We start from the raw sequence: 14,443 nt of genomic DNA on the forward strand, positions 1-14,443 counted from the left end.
GTTTCAATCTGATACATTTTTAAAGACAATTTTTATTACGTTGTCAGTCAATGACTATGTTCGTTATAATGCAAATCAGGCCTAATGCCATAAAAAGTTGGCATATAGCAATTTAATTATCTAATTTTCATTCTTATATTGATTATACGGGTTAAACCGTTATAAGATTATATATTTTAATTTTTTTCTCTGTATTTCTCAATTAATTGACTCTTAAAAAATATTGTTTTTTGCGTTGACACTTATCGCTTAACCTTCTTCTTGGCATTGAACAACCGGACAGAATACTTGATTTGTTTTTTTCACTATATATTTACATACATAATATACAGGGTGTTTAATTAACGTTTGTGTAATTTCATTTCTCGTCTTAGAGCATTGACTTGACATAGTCTTATGCGTTTTTTGTAATTCTTTTTTCTACAGTGAAGTTATTTAGTTTTGAACAATTTTTTCCTTGTAAGCAAATTGCATATATTTTATCCTATTTAAATGGTTGTTAATTGTTATTGTATGTCTCTTTCGAATATTTATTGTTCACTTAATCGAATAGGTGTTTTACACACATTGTAAAACGGAAGACTACTGTAATTATTTATGATAATAATTCTGATTAATAATTTACTTGGGTGTTGGAAAACGTTACCGCTTGTGTTTGGAATTTGGCTAATGTAAAACGCTGTTCGCGGCATAATAAATAATGCCAAAAAACCATTTGCTGTTCATATTTTAAAATGGTTTCTAAAGATGTGTGTAATAATAGACTGATGTATATAAACTACACGTACATGTCATTCATAATATAATTTATCACAGGTATCGTTTATATGTGTGTAATAATAGTATGCTGATAGTATCATCGGCATTTTCGCTGAACAAAACATATTTCAATAATAATAAAAAAAAAAGAGTCGTTAAGTTTGCAAAATATAAACATGTATAAAACATAAAATACAACCAAGCAATGATATCACATCACATCTGTTAAAGTTAAATATTTCACTAGGTAAATTTGATAGTATTTTAAGGGTTTTTTTTTTTTTTGGTCGTTAAAATGTGTATATACATTTATTTTTTAAGCCATCCATTAGTAAACACTCGAATGAAAATAAAAGGGAAACAGGATTTAACAATTTCATTACACTAACCTGACTGTATACAAGCTGGTATACAATTCGGTAATTAATATTAGTTCACGGCATTAAAATATTTTTTTTTATTAATTGTTGTGATTAAAAAATGACGAGAAACGATTATTTTGTTTACTTTTTCCGTTTTCTATTATGTTTGTTTATTTTATCTAATATTTACCACGTTTATAAACGCGTCCGGCAACCCAAACAAGTACTAGTAGTACTAATGGTAGCATTTTTGTTTTATTACCTATAGAAAAGGTTAGGTCAATTTCCATTTCAAGAGTCTCGTTTTTGTACAAGCACCGGATTAGAAGTATGGGATACCGACCCTAATTGAAATTTTAAATTACACTAAACGGATAAATTTGAAACCAGCAAGTCGTTGTAGGGGTATATTGATATGATTAATTAAAAAAAAAATACCTTTTCGGGCGAGCGGTTCAAACGTGCGGCAGTTAAAAATTCCAAATTCTTAGTTTCCTTGTGGCATTTCTATTTGTTAAATAACATAATATTTTTAACCGTTTTGAGAACGGTGCCGTGTTGCCTTATTAAATATGTAATTTATCTGCGTTCGATCACCAAGCAAGATCCGACCAAAAGCGATGCATAAGCAATGAGAAACGAAAATCTACATGGGAATTTCTGATACACGATAATTTTTGAATAAATTACAGCCACGTTCGATCCCGTTAATGCCGCAAGTCAAACCAATGGGGTTATAGTAAAGGTTTGTCGACAGTGTTATTGTCTCAGCGTCGAAGCTTAGCTGAAAATTATACATTTTGTCTTAAAGCAATGTATTTTCGTTTTTGTGTCACAAACGACAATATGTCTGCCACGCCGGGACAAGTCACACTTAATTAAGTGAAAATAAAAAATCCCATCTTTAAAAAAAATACAAAAACATCATAAATTGTTATATATTTTTATATTTTTTCAATCCGGGTTTTTCTAGTCATTATGTATCGATGATTTGCTATCAGAAAACAAAATAATTCTATCAATACCTCTCCTCTTCCTACCCCTCCCCCCATATAAAAAATGGTTAAATCTTTTTCTTTTGATATTTTGGCAAACTCTTGTAAAACATTGCCAGAAAATAGCCCATGTCAACATTTAGATAAAGTCATGATATTTAGTTTTTCATCTTTGTTACGAATTTGTTCCTTTTTAATCACATTTAATCATAGTTAATAAATTATTATATCTACATTTTGCGCTATTAGACATTTTTTTTTTAATACATAAATAAAAACTGCTGTTTATTTTAAAAAGTGCATCTCCTGAGACATTTTTTTTGTACGGTGAACTTAAAAAATTGTTCCCTTTTATTAAGTTAGTGGACTTATTTTTACCATTTAAACGATTACTAATATCGTTTGTAATTTTTTTTTATACTTTATGACCGAACATTTTAGTTATTCTATCTATAAGTTTTTTTATTTTTAGATGACATGTCTTAGGTTTATAAAAAATGTCCTTTATGAACACAAATTGGATATTTATAGTTGTGTGTGCATAAGCGTAGTGCGTATTAACACGCACAAATATATGTTTATGCCAATACATATATATTATTTTCCCCTTAAGGTCCTTAACCTTTTTTTTAATCCCAAAGGACAGCCTTGTGTGACATGACCAGAGGAGTAAAATGGAAATTTTACAATATCGCAATCGCCCTATAAATGTATAGACCCCAAAATATAGTAATATATAAATCATTTTTCTGTTTTGCTTCTGCTACTACCTTAGGTTATTGGTATGACAATTTCAATTTTATGTGACAGAAACTTTTAGTGTGTTTTATGTCTGTACACAATAACTCTAAAAAAGCTGGACCTATGTAGGTTAATACTGGATACACTTTTGAAAAAAAAATATTCTTATAAATAAAAAGTAGTAAAATATTTCTGAAGTAAGTGAGAAGTATAAATATATTTGGAAAACTGTATATTAGTTTGTATGTCTGTCGGTTAGTTGATGCACACAGAAAACGTTAACTTTATATTTGACTAGTGGTCGGTCTAATCAGTTTGGCCCAGCATTTAATTAGAGTTTAACCTATAATTTCAATATTTTTTAACAGCTGTATACTTTGAACTTGCAGGACATTTTTCGCAAAAAAAAGTTCCTTATTGCAAATTGTCAGACTAAACCAGCGGTTTTAACTTAAGTGTTTTGCAATCATGTGTAGAGAGTCAACAAAAATATAATTGACGATTATTATTCAATTAGCAATATATAAATAAATTAGCAAACTATGTAGTTGTAGAAACCCAAATGTATAAAAAATAATTAGTAAAACTAAAAAGAGCCAACATTCAATTGTGTACAATCGTCTTTCAAATGTTATATCATTTATGTTTCTACGTTTATTGTCGTCATTAGAAATAACTAAAAAGAAAGTATTAGTTGGCTCCAAAAATTGTTTAGAGTAAACTATGTAGCCCTCTTGAGTATTACCGTGTGCTCCAAAATATTTATGAATCGCTTAGTCAAGAAAGTGGATAAGCAAAAAAAATCCAAAATAAAAACCGGTTTTATGCTAAAAACAGACGTTTTAAAAATGCAAAAACTGTTCCTTTTTGAAACATTTGATAGTTTTGCAGATTTTAATGTACCTATTTTTTATTGAAATATTAGCTTAAAACTATTTATTTCTACAATTACTAAAATCTTAAAATTAACTTATCTAAAACATAAAATGATTTTTTTACAAAAGATGACAGTATTTTTATGTACTTCTTTTTTAGAAACTCGCAGCTGGCGTTCCAGCTATTCCCTTTCAAAAATAAAATACGAACAAAATAGTGGAACTAAAATTAAAAGCGTTCCAATGAATCAAAAATAGCTTGCTTGCCAAATAATACACCCCTAAGAAACAAAAATTGTGAATGGATTTAAAAAAATAAGTACTTGTAAAAACGTTTTGCCGCCAAAAAATCATCATTTCCTTTGCCGATTAAGCGATTCAATCGTAAAGCCGGCTAGTATTAATCATTGGTGGATTTCTCTTTGCAGATGATAACATATTGTTGCATGGGAAATTAAGTTCGAAGTCGTTGAGAGAGAATGACTTGCATCGGTCGTCCACACCAAACGAAGAACGGCGCCAGGGCGATTTGAAAAAGCTGCGCCCTCTGTCGAAATCCGATTTCAACCTAAGTTATCCAGAAGACTTGGACTTCCTGTGCAAGACATTCGTGCCCGACGAACGTCACCATGTCCCAGTGGAAAGTTTTGCATCCTCGTCGTCGCCAAGCACTCCTGGTCCAGGTCAAGGATGCTGCCCTTCGGCAATCCAATCGTCTTCCTGTGCCACTGCCACCGCACAGTCGACCATACAGAGCATTAACGTGGTGCAAAAGACACACTCGTTCTTCAACTCGCTTAAGGTAACACAAGGACACGGGGTCTTTTAACTTATTGTAAGTTATTATTCCTCCACAGTCACATCGTCGTTGCACGCATTGACTATACTTTACTTTATTTTAACATTTTTAAATCTTAGCTCTGGCACATAACCGAAAAAAGGATTACGCTGGTATCTGATAAGAGATAAGAGATAATAGATAAGATATATTATGTTGTATTCACAACGTTCAAACTAGAACTGAAAAATAAATTCAATAATTTAAGGGATTATATTCCTATGAATTGTTTTAGGCCAGATATTATGAAAACATTAAAATACTAGCCAGAAACTTGATATGTTTACTAGCCACCTTAGGTACATGAAAATGCTTATTCGTGGTTACAGACTTGGGTGATAAATGCTTTTTTCTTTATGGTCCTCCTCTGCCATTATTTCATTGTAGTCAATCACCACATTTGTCGTCCTCCTCTGATCTACCACGTCCAAACCAAGTCTTGTGTGACATCTCATTCATTGCTGGTTTCACAATTCTACGGTTGTATTGTTTATCGTTACAGGAAAAGTGGTCGAAAAGCAGAAGCAAAGCCCGAGGCTCTGACACGGACGAATCGCCTTGTGAGTCGCCTATTCTTTCCAGATTTGTCCGTCCCGACACGTTACAGCAGTCGAAAACGGTAGATTGTAAAAATCCACAGAGCACAGCGTCGGGTAAGTGTAAAAAATAAATAACAGTATGAAAACGTATAAGAAAAAACATGGCATAGAAAAGCGAGCATTTTCCATAGAGTAAAAATATATACAGAGCTGTAACATCATATTATAATGTCCTGTACTCGACAACGAAGTAATCAAGAAGGCGAGCGTTAGTGTGTCACTTTAAAATTAAAATAAATCCTTTTTTTTATACGTTGTTAAGTACCGCACAGACTAATCCTTAACTACTATACAGATCAATAGACAAATTAAAAATTTCACGTGATAACATTATAACAGCTGATAAGTCACATGTTTTGTATCGCATAGCCATAGTAGTAAAACAAATTGAAAAAATGTACCAGAGAATTTTGATTTCATCATTCTGGTCACAATGCAGCTGGCCTTTTCGCTTACTTCATAATATTTTACTTGCTGCGACACCCTGGTGTGTATAGTAGCGAAGCCATCACGACTTTTGCCACCCTCGACACTTCTGGGTTGTTAATAAGTGGTTAAAAAAGGTGTCCTGTCAACTCTGACAGAACTCCTGTCAGCGATTTACGAGATAGCAAACGAAAAATAACAGGTATTATTATGTTCCGTTCATAGGACTCTTATTAAAAAGGAACGATATAGTGTAAGCGATTTGAATAAAGAAACTAACCGTTAGAGAAATAAGTATAGTGGTGTGCAAATAGAGAGAAAAAAAAATGGTTAAATTAATAAGATCAAAATAATGGTGGTTGTAAGAGAATGTCAAAGAAGAACTATAGAAGCATTTGAGGTAACGTTAATTAGTCGGTAATGATTTGAAGTATTTTGGAGTGTGAGGAAAACTTGCCAGATGTTAGTATTGGGTTCTTAAACCAAAAGAAATATATAAAAAAAGTACCATCTATATTTGATAATAAACAGAGTTGGGCAAAATTTAAATAGAGTACAGAGACTGAGACAAACATGCTCATGGTGGCCTAGCTAACACAATGTACAAGAGGATGAATATAAAAAAAATTACATTAAGTTTGTAAGTTAATTGCTTGGCGAACGTGTTTTTTTTAGAGTTTGGATTATCTCATAATTGGTTCCAAAAAGTTGTCTCCCGAGACAGCCAAGTTCGACTGCGACGACAGAATTCCATAAGATCTGAATGCATTGACTTGAGCACGCCGGTAATTATAGCAAATTTTTTTTTCAACATACGGTTATGATTGACTTAGGCGGACAAAAAAAGCCACTCATAATCGTCAATTTTGACGATTATGAGATGGATCAAATGAGATGAATTATCAAATGGAAAATAATCGAGATTGAGTCAATGATTGTGTAGTGTACTTGATTACTTATTTTGTACAAAATCGTACTCAGACAATAGTTACCCATAAGAAAAATATTAAAAATAAACGGGTTTTCCTCTCTAAATTTTCAATTAATTGATGGTCGAATAGGAAAATTAAACATTTAGTGTTATTAGTTAGTTAAAATTGTATTACCCATCACATGTTGATTTTATATAAGCTACTAAATATGTAACGATAAAACGTACAACTAAAAAAATGGAATCCTAAACATATTTTAATCGTTAAGTTGGTTGTAATAAATCAATCGTAGATCATTTTATCAAAAGTGTTTTAATGATTGGAATTGATAGGCTGTTGAACATCGCCATTAAATATTTAACTGAGGGATTTAATTTAACCAATTCAAGTTGATAAAGTTTATTGTACTCATCAGATTAAACGTTTACCCTCCCAAACACTGTAATAAAAACGACAATTAATATTAACTGATCAACGGCTAACGTTTTTTTTTTCAAATTTGTGTTGACTATATATAGATAAAAAGAGCGAGACTGAGAAAATATTCCTCAAATCCACAACGCAGTAGTTTGTATAACACTGTTGATTTGTTACGAGTAAGCCGCTAACGTTCCTAAACTTAAACTGTATATGTATATTATGTTATTAAATTTTACGAAGAGAACATTTTAAACATTATACCGTTTCACGGTAAACACACTTTTATTGTAATAATTATTTATGCATTCGTGATATTCGTTCCGTCTTGCAGGAAGGTGAAAATCCGTTGCAGAACGAAACTTTGCTCAAGAAACACGATTATTTTCAACTTAAGATTCACTTGAAAAGAGGAAAAGATCTCATCGCCCGAGACAAAAACGGCAAGTATTACCTCATGTAATAATAAAATATGACCCGAAAATAATGTGCTCTCAATTGTTTTCACGGTTTTGTAATCGGCGTTTACACATTTGTTTTCAGGTCTAAGCGATCCTTACGTTAAATTCAAGATGAACGGAAGACTCATCTTCAAGTCGAAAACCGTATACAAATGTCTTAACCCGACGTGGGACGAGACTTTCACGTACCTCTTAGAAAATCCTTTCGAGCCTCTCTTTATCAAGGTAAACAAAGACAACGTTATTTACATAACATTATACTGTGACATATTTATTTACCATATACAATAGTGCAGAGCCAGTATTACAATATTTCACCATTTTAAAATAAATTAATTAATATGTTTCAACTGAATTATTCTTTGTCAATTTAACGTTAATATTATATTTCTTTAGATTTTGCACTAAGTTTATAGAGATAACTGATGCCCCGACCCTCCTGTATCGTTTTAATAATGTATAAAGTGTGCTAGGACTTTGGTTATTAATTTCAAGTCGTTCAAGTCCTCTGGATTGGTAATAAATAGATGGCCACCCCCAAAGTAAAATCTTGATTACATCGCTTATTATCATAGTCGTTCATTTTAATAAAGATTGTGAAGTCAAAAGTTGATAATTATATTTATGATTATAAAACAGTTGGTTATCATTCAATTTGGCGGTTTGCAGAACGACCAACAGAAATAACTACGATAAATAAATCAGAAGGGGAGAAGAAAAATCATTGTTCACCATTTCCAATTACTTTTAATAGATCATTTTTATTACTAAATGTTGTGATATTTAAATTTTGTGTACAAATAAAACAAATTTCTCATCTCGTATAGTATCCGAATAATGTCGGAAATTATTTCAAAGCGATTTCGGTTGCATACAAAAAGTTATGATGATAAAATACCAGATTATTCAGCGTTTTTAATCCAAACCGTTATTAAGAAGACGGCATATTTGTTTTGTGAATAACACCAATATTAGCTTTACTCAACATTTAAATTAGAGTGTAATATAAAAATAAAGAGTCGACGACTGAATTATATTATAAACCTTTGTGCAATGAAAAAATAACTAATGTCCTATTCTAATGGCCAGCCAACAATTTAAATACATTTAAGTGCCTAGTCAGATAATTGCGAACAAATGGACTAAGACTTTTTTCCTACAATAATCTTTACTTTAAAACTTAATCATTCATACTCTTAGATATTAATAATAAAACTTGTGCAAAAATGTAATTCTTACTCAACTAACAACTAGCAAAAGTTCAGTAAATAACTATAACTGGAATCATTGACCCCTCTAGCCGGGTTGCCTCTCAAGCCCAGTATAGACTGTAGGGGTTGCTCTGTAACTATTTCTCAACCGTCTCTAATGGGAATTCAACAATAAATTAAGTTTTTTATATTTGATACCGTAAAAGTGTATTATTTATCTTTTTCCGTCCAAAGACATTGTTAGTATAAATAAATATAAAGAGCTGACAACAATTGTATTTTGTTACAAATTTAAGCAAAAAAAAAATTGTATGTACCAATTTAGTTATAATTATGAACGCTATCAATTACACAGGTTTTCGATTATGACTGGGGACTTCAAGATGATTTTATGGGAGCCACTCAAGTCGGATTGTCAACCTTAGAGTTGGGAAAGTAAGTTTTTAACCGGCAATTTTTTTTAAAAATACTTATGATAAATAACGATTTATGTATTGTGCTTACTAATAACAATATTAAGATTCACTCGTTTTGAGTAACATTCGAATAAAGTACTTTCACGAGGAGTATTCTGTATTTTTTTAGTAATTTTAGTTCATTTTCATAGACAACACGAGCTTTGTCTACAATTGAGAGACTGCCAGAATACCGAATATCTTGGAGAACTCTACATAGACATCACTCTTTCGTCACAGTCACGAGAGGAGCGAGAACAGGTAATAGTATTGTTATTATATACATTTTAGCAGTTAGATTCCATTAACTTTGGTCACAATGGTATCAACCATCTTGCCTCCTACCCATTAGCCCCATTGACTATACAATTTCAATCAGTAGCTACTACAAACATTTTAATTTGATTGACGTGTAACAAAGTATGATTTCATTTTTAGATTCAATGGGGAGCTGTAAAGGTATTTTGAAATTTACATTGTATTTTTTAACATAAATAGTATTTTTCCTAGGGCCCTATCAACCTTCCCCTACCTGTTGTTTCCTCGCTTTGATCTCTTCGATTCTCCTTTATATAAATTATTCCGTCGTTATCAGCTGATAAGGTTGAACCACATCCCTAAATACGAATCTATTTCTTCCACCTCATCTAACGTGACCCACATCTCAAGCTTTCTAACATAAAATGTTTTCGAGACTGATAGTGAACATAAAAAAAGTGGCATATCAGAAAAATTATAATGAAATCAGCTGATAAGATATATGATATGATAAAAAAGGCAATTGATAAGGATAAATCAGCTGTTAATATGATAACAGATATGATAATATAAGCGTGTCATGTGATAATAAAGGATTAAGTCTAAAAAAGCCTCATGCAGCATGCTTCTGCTTGAGCTTTAGCTCAAAATAATGTTTTTTTTTTGTTTTAATTTCTTCAATATCTCACTCAGGTGTTCTAATTCATCTTCCAACACTTTTGTAGTCTCCTAAACCTATCTTTTTAAACTTATTAAATAATATTAAATCCGTACCTAACTCCTAAAAGAGTGAACCGAAATCAATGAAATTGTTTTTCCCTGAGCCAGGCCGACTTATATTTTTAGGATATAATGTGTAAAAATTGCTGAAAGACCGGATAACATTTCCAATGATAATACAATATAACTATTTAAAAAACAATAAATTATTCCTATCTAACCTAGGTTTATTGATATTTTAATCTATTCCCTGGCACTGAAAAAATGAAGGGGGGAAGTTCACCTGATAAAAGAAAGGGATAATACTAGAATAGAATCAGCTGATATGGGATAAAAAAATTGATAATAGAGAATCCGTTAATAGGATAATAAGACGTTTTGAGCTAATAATCAATAATCGATCACATATATGTATATTAACCTAGATAGCCGACTACGCATTTAAACGAATAGAAACTCTTAAATGAAGTCTGTATGGCCGCCATATGCAGATAGGGCAATGTGCATACTATGTTATCAATATTTTATAAATACACATATCTGTGATTATATCACAATGACATATTCGTAACATCATATAAACATTGCCTGACCTACGATATGGTGCTCACGGTTGATTTTTAAGTGTGTAGTCGGCCATCTTGGTTAATATATGTAAGTAATTTTCTCTTATCAATGATCGATTATTAAATATAGGATAATCAATAACCTATAATAGATTAAAATGTTAATTTTGACATTTAGCTCATAATTACCAATATTTTTTAGTTTAAAAATGGCGTTATGGTGAAAATAATGTTATCTAACTTTAAAAAAAAAAATCTTTTTAATGTTGTTCACGTAGAGTCTGTTGAAAACGGGAAAAGTGACCGACATGAATAAAAAGTACAAATACCAAATTTGGAGTTCCGTGGTGACCATCGTGTTGATCAAAATTAAAAACATCAAAATGAACGACGGGCTGTGCGATCCGTACGTGAGATTCAGGTACACAACTGAGATGACATCATCAGCAATGACCGATCCGGAATTAAACACTTCCGGTTTTTGTTGTGCAGGTTGGGCGGTGAAAAGTTCAAAAGCAAAGGTAGCAGTCGTCTGTCTACGCCCACTTGGTTGGAACAATTCGACTTGCATTTGTTCGACGACCAGACCCAAGAATTGGAAATCAACGTCTGTGCCAAAGAACGTTATCGCGAGGACGTCGTGGCCAGGTATAAAAAAATTATTGTCTGTGCTAAAACAAAAAACCTTAGCTATATTAGCTAAATTCACTGAGCTCAATATATGGAACACGTATTGTCTATAGTCGGCTGCCATTTTGTGGACAGTTACAGTAGCAATAATAATTTAATTACCTTGTGAGTATTGCCTATAGTCGGCTGCCATCATATTTATTGTTTTTTCTATGATTTACCAAATATATGAAGGAGTTATCATCGTGTTATCATCACCTAACCTAACATTTCTATGATTTATCAAATACATGACCATAGAATATATGAAAATAGTCTGTGATATGGCGGTGTTATCATCACCTAACCTAACATTTTAATACATATCATGGAAAAGTGACGTAGCATTTTTACTTTCCATGAAATTGGTACACAAAATGGCTGCCTTCCATTTTTCAGTCCGAATACGCGTTCCATGTATCCATGAACTCGATAGTTCAGTGGCTAAACTAGACAAAAATGTACTGTAAGTTACAAATAAGTACCTTTGGACGTTCCAATTGTGTTATTATATTGTTGAACTATCCTCGTACACTTTTAAAAAAGGCTTTGGCTCGATAAATCTACATGGGATCCTGTACATATATTATTATTGTTGTACAGGCGATTTCACAAAACTAAGTGATATCGAACTAGGACGTCATGCGTGCAATTTTACAGTGTAATACAAAAGGATACCTTAAGTATATCCCAAATAATGGCATTATATTATGCACACCGCTTTTATGTTATCATTTTTATAAAACAGTGCTTTTACCAAAGTCGAAGGCAGGTCAAAATCATGACCTTGTAATTTTTTTCAACGTTCACTCCGTTAGTTTTTTGTTCATATTATCTGCATAATTAGTATTTAAACGAAAAAAAATTACAGTACGAAATTTTTTAAAATAAATTTGAAATTATCAAAGATACTTTTTTATCTATAAATAATAAATAGACTAATAAATCTTTTGTTAATTCATTTTGCGGATCCGTTATTTTTTAAATTAATTATTGCTGATTGTTTTATTAACATTTTCCCCTATTCTTGTTCACGCGATATTTTCAACAGTAAAAAAAAATATGTTTTTATTTAATCTCGAGTTTGACTAAAGTTTTGTTTTAAAAAACCCCAAAATTAATTAAGTTCATAACAATAAGTTTTATGACAGCAGTCAAGTACAAATCCACACCTTTTACTATACATTCGCATTATTAAATTTTGACTATTAATTATTTTAAATAGACCAAAAACAAAAAAAATTATTTTTTTATTTAAATGTATTTATTATTATGAAAAATCTACTGACAAAGGTCGGCTACAGTTGTCGTTTTTGGCAAAAGAAAATGCAAAACGCAATATTGTCACTCAATAATTAAAGTCCAAAAAATCAACATTTTATACTAATCGTATTATGATGCTTTGAAATAGAACTGTTGAAGTACAAAGTTCTTAAATTATATTTAAGTAATACCACAAGTTTCTTCTTTTGTAAAAACAAAACAAAAACTAAGTTTAAAAGTAGTTGACTTTCTAGCAATCTGTACTCGCAAAGAACTGTTTTTTTCTTTCAAAACATTGTGTAAATAAAACTTGTGAAATGTTTAAATGTCGTCTAAGAGTCTGCTTTACTGTGCTGTTGTAATAATAAGTAAAGTGTAGTTTAAATAAGTTTTTTGTTTAAAAACACACTAATTTCCTAAAACAAGGTTTAGCCTAAAAAAAAAATCATGCAGATTTCTTATAACACAGTAACTAATTAAATGATAAAGTTGTATTTTTGCCAGTTAGGTTTAGGAAGAACTTATTAGTTTGGATTCCCTTAGTGTATAATTTTGTGTAGTTTGTTAATAACTCTGAAACGCTTTGAAATTAATTTTATCAACATTTAATGAAGTTTGATGAATGTCTTATCCACGTTTTTTTATGTTTCATGGTAATGTTAAATTGATTGTCTATTTTAAGAATCTTACACGTATTCTAGCTAGTGTTAGCGTCAAATTCTTGATCCGGCCATTACTAGGTCGTACATCAATTAAAATAAAAAGATTTTATTTTGTTTCGAAAAAACTATAACTAGATATTGAATACAAGTGTACGGCTCAAAATCGATTGGGTTTCTTGGGGTAATCTCTCTAATAACTACCTTATTAGAGAGATTAGTTAATTGAGCCAGCTTTGTATTTTTTTTTTAAAGTTATTATTTTCCAACAATGCTCGGACAGACCTTTGATTTGACGGATTGAGTTTACAAGGTAATGCCGTTATTTCTTCTTGGCTGTATAGTGTATTGCTTGTCCTGCAAGTAATGGAAAACTGTCAGTGAACGTGCGTGACAACACTATGACATTATTCCACGTTAACTTAAGTACCTAATACTAATACTGTTATAAAAAACAAGAAAAATATTTGTACACAATAGCAAACATATTGAAAAAAACAAAAAAACAATTTTCCAGGTAGCGACAAAAAAACCTCCTTACTTAAAAATCCACTTTAAATTTAATGACCGTTTTTTTACCAATAAATAAATGTTAAACGGTAAATAGTTAACAAAATTTCATCAATTGGTTGTTTGGCAAAAAACATATTGTTTAAATTTATGAAATTTATTTTAAATGTCAAACAATCCGAGTTAATTTTTCAACTGCAACCTATAATTATCTTTGTTTTGAGTTACTAATAAATAATATTTTTATTATTCGTCAATTTATCTTAAATTTATTATCATATATAATTTTTTCTCCACCCTACTTATCAGCTAGTTCCTTCTAACTAGCTGACACACTGACTTATAAATAAACCATCACTTAAACTTCAGCAATAAATCATCTCTTACTAACAAATCATCCCCTAACGATGAACCATATTCTATTAGCCGACCCTCCTAAATTACTAAACTTTATTTTGAAACATCGGTTTTTTTTTAGAAAAGTATTTACAAACCCATTTTTTTTCTTTAATTTTCTCATCTACAGTCGAGTGACCCAGATACAAAGTTATTTATGTGCAACTGCATTGCTGTTGTTTAAGTTCCGCATAAAATTAAAAATAAATACTAAACCAGTATTTTTTCTTAACTAAAACAAATTAATGAAAATTACAAATAAATGTATTATTCCAATTCATTACAATTCCAAAACAATTTCTAAGGGCAATTTACATTTGTTATAATTTGT

General features: G+C 30.9%; 1 protein-coding gene across 6 annotated transcripts in view; it reads left to right on the top strand.

The window, feature by feature from the left end:
* The window catches only part of LOC126847105 (multiple C2 and transmembrane domain-containing protein), a 36,864-nt gene that overhangs the window by 13,453 nt on the left and 8,968 nt on the right, over window positions 1-14,443 (top strand). For 3 of the 6 annotated variants that reach the window (XM_050587156.1, XM_050587154.1, XM_050587153.1), the window contains 11 exons: window positions 4,161-4,534; window positions 5,073-5,223; window positions 6,271-6,380; window positions 7,046-7,123; window positions 7,279-7,387; window positions 7,488-7,630; window positions 8,972-9,051; window positions 9,224-9,332; window positions 9,510-9,530; window positions 10,894-11,036; window positions 11,108-11,263. In XM_050587156.1, the coding sequence (XP_050443113.1) occupies window positions 4,161-4,534; window positions 5,073-5,223; window positions 6,271-6,380; window positions 7,046-7,123; window positions 7,279-7,387; window positions 7,488-7,630; window positions 8,972-9,051; window positions 9,224-9,332; window positions 9,510-9,530; window positions 10,894-11,036; window positions 11,108-11,263 (1,474 nt within the window). The remainder of the gene's footprint in view (window positions 1-4,160; window positions 4,535-5,072; window positions 5,224-6,270; window positions 6,381-7,045; window positions 7,124-7,278; window positions 7,388-7,487; window positions 7,631-8,971; window positions 9,052-9,223; window positions 9,333-9,509; window positions 9,531-10,893; window positions 11,037-11,107; window positions 11,264-14,443) is intronic. The other 3 variants (XM_050587155.1, XM_050587157.1, XM_050587158.1) reach the window with 3 other exon arrangements.

This window comes from Adelges cooleyi, unplaced genomic scaffold, assembly GCF_023614345.1.
Source record: "Adelges cooleyi isolate 19-005CV unplaced genomic scaffold, UGA_ACOO_1.1 ACOO_flye_CR_arks_rails_tigmint_CR_PRNA_9, whole genome shotgun sequence".
NCBI classification, from domain to species: domain Eukaryota; kingdom Metazoa; phylum Arthropoda; class Insecta; order Hemiptera; family Adelgidae; genus Adelges; species Adelges cooleyi.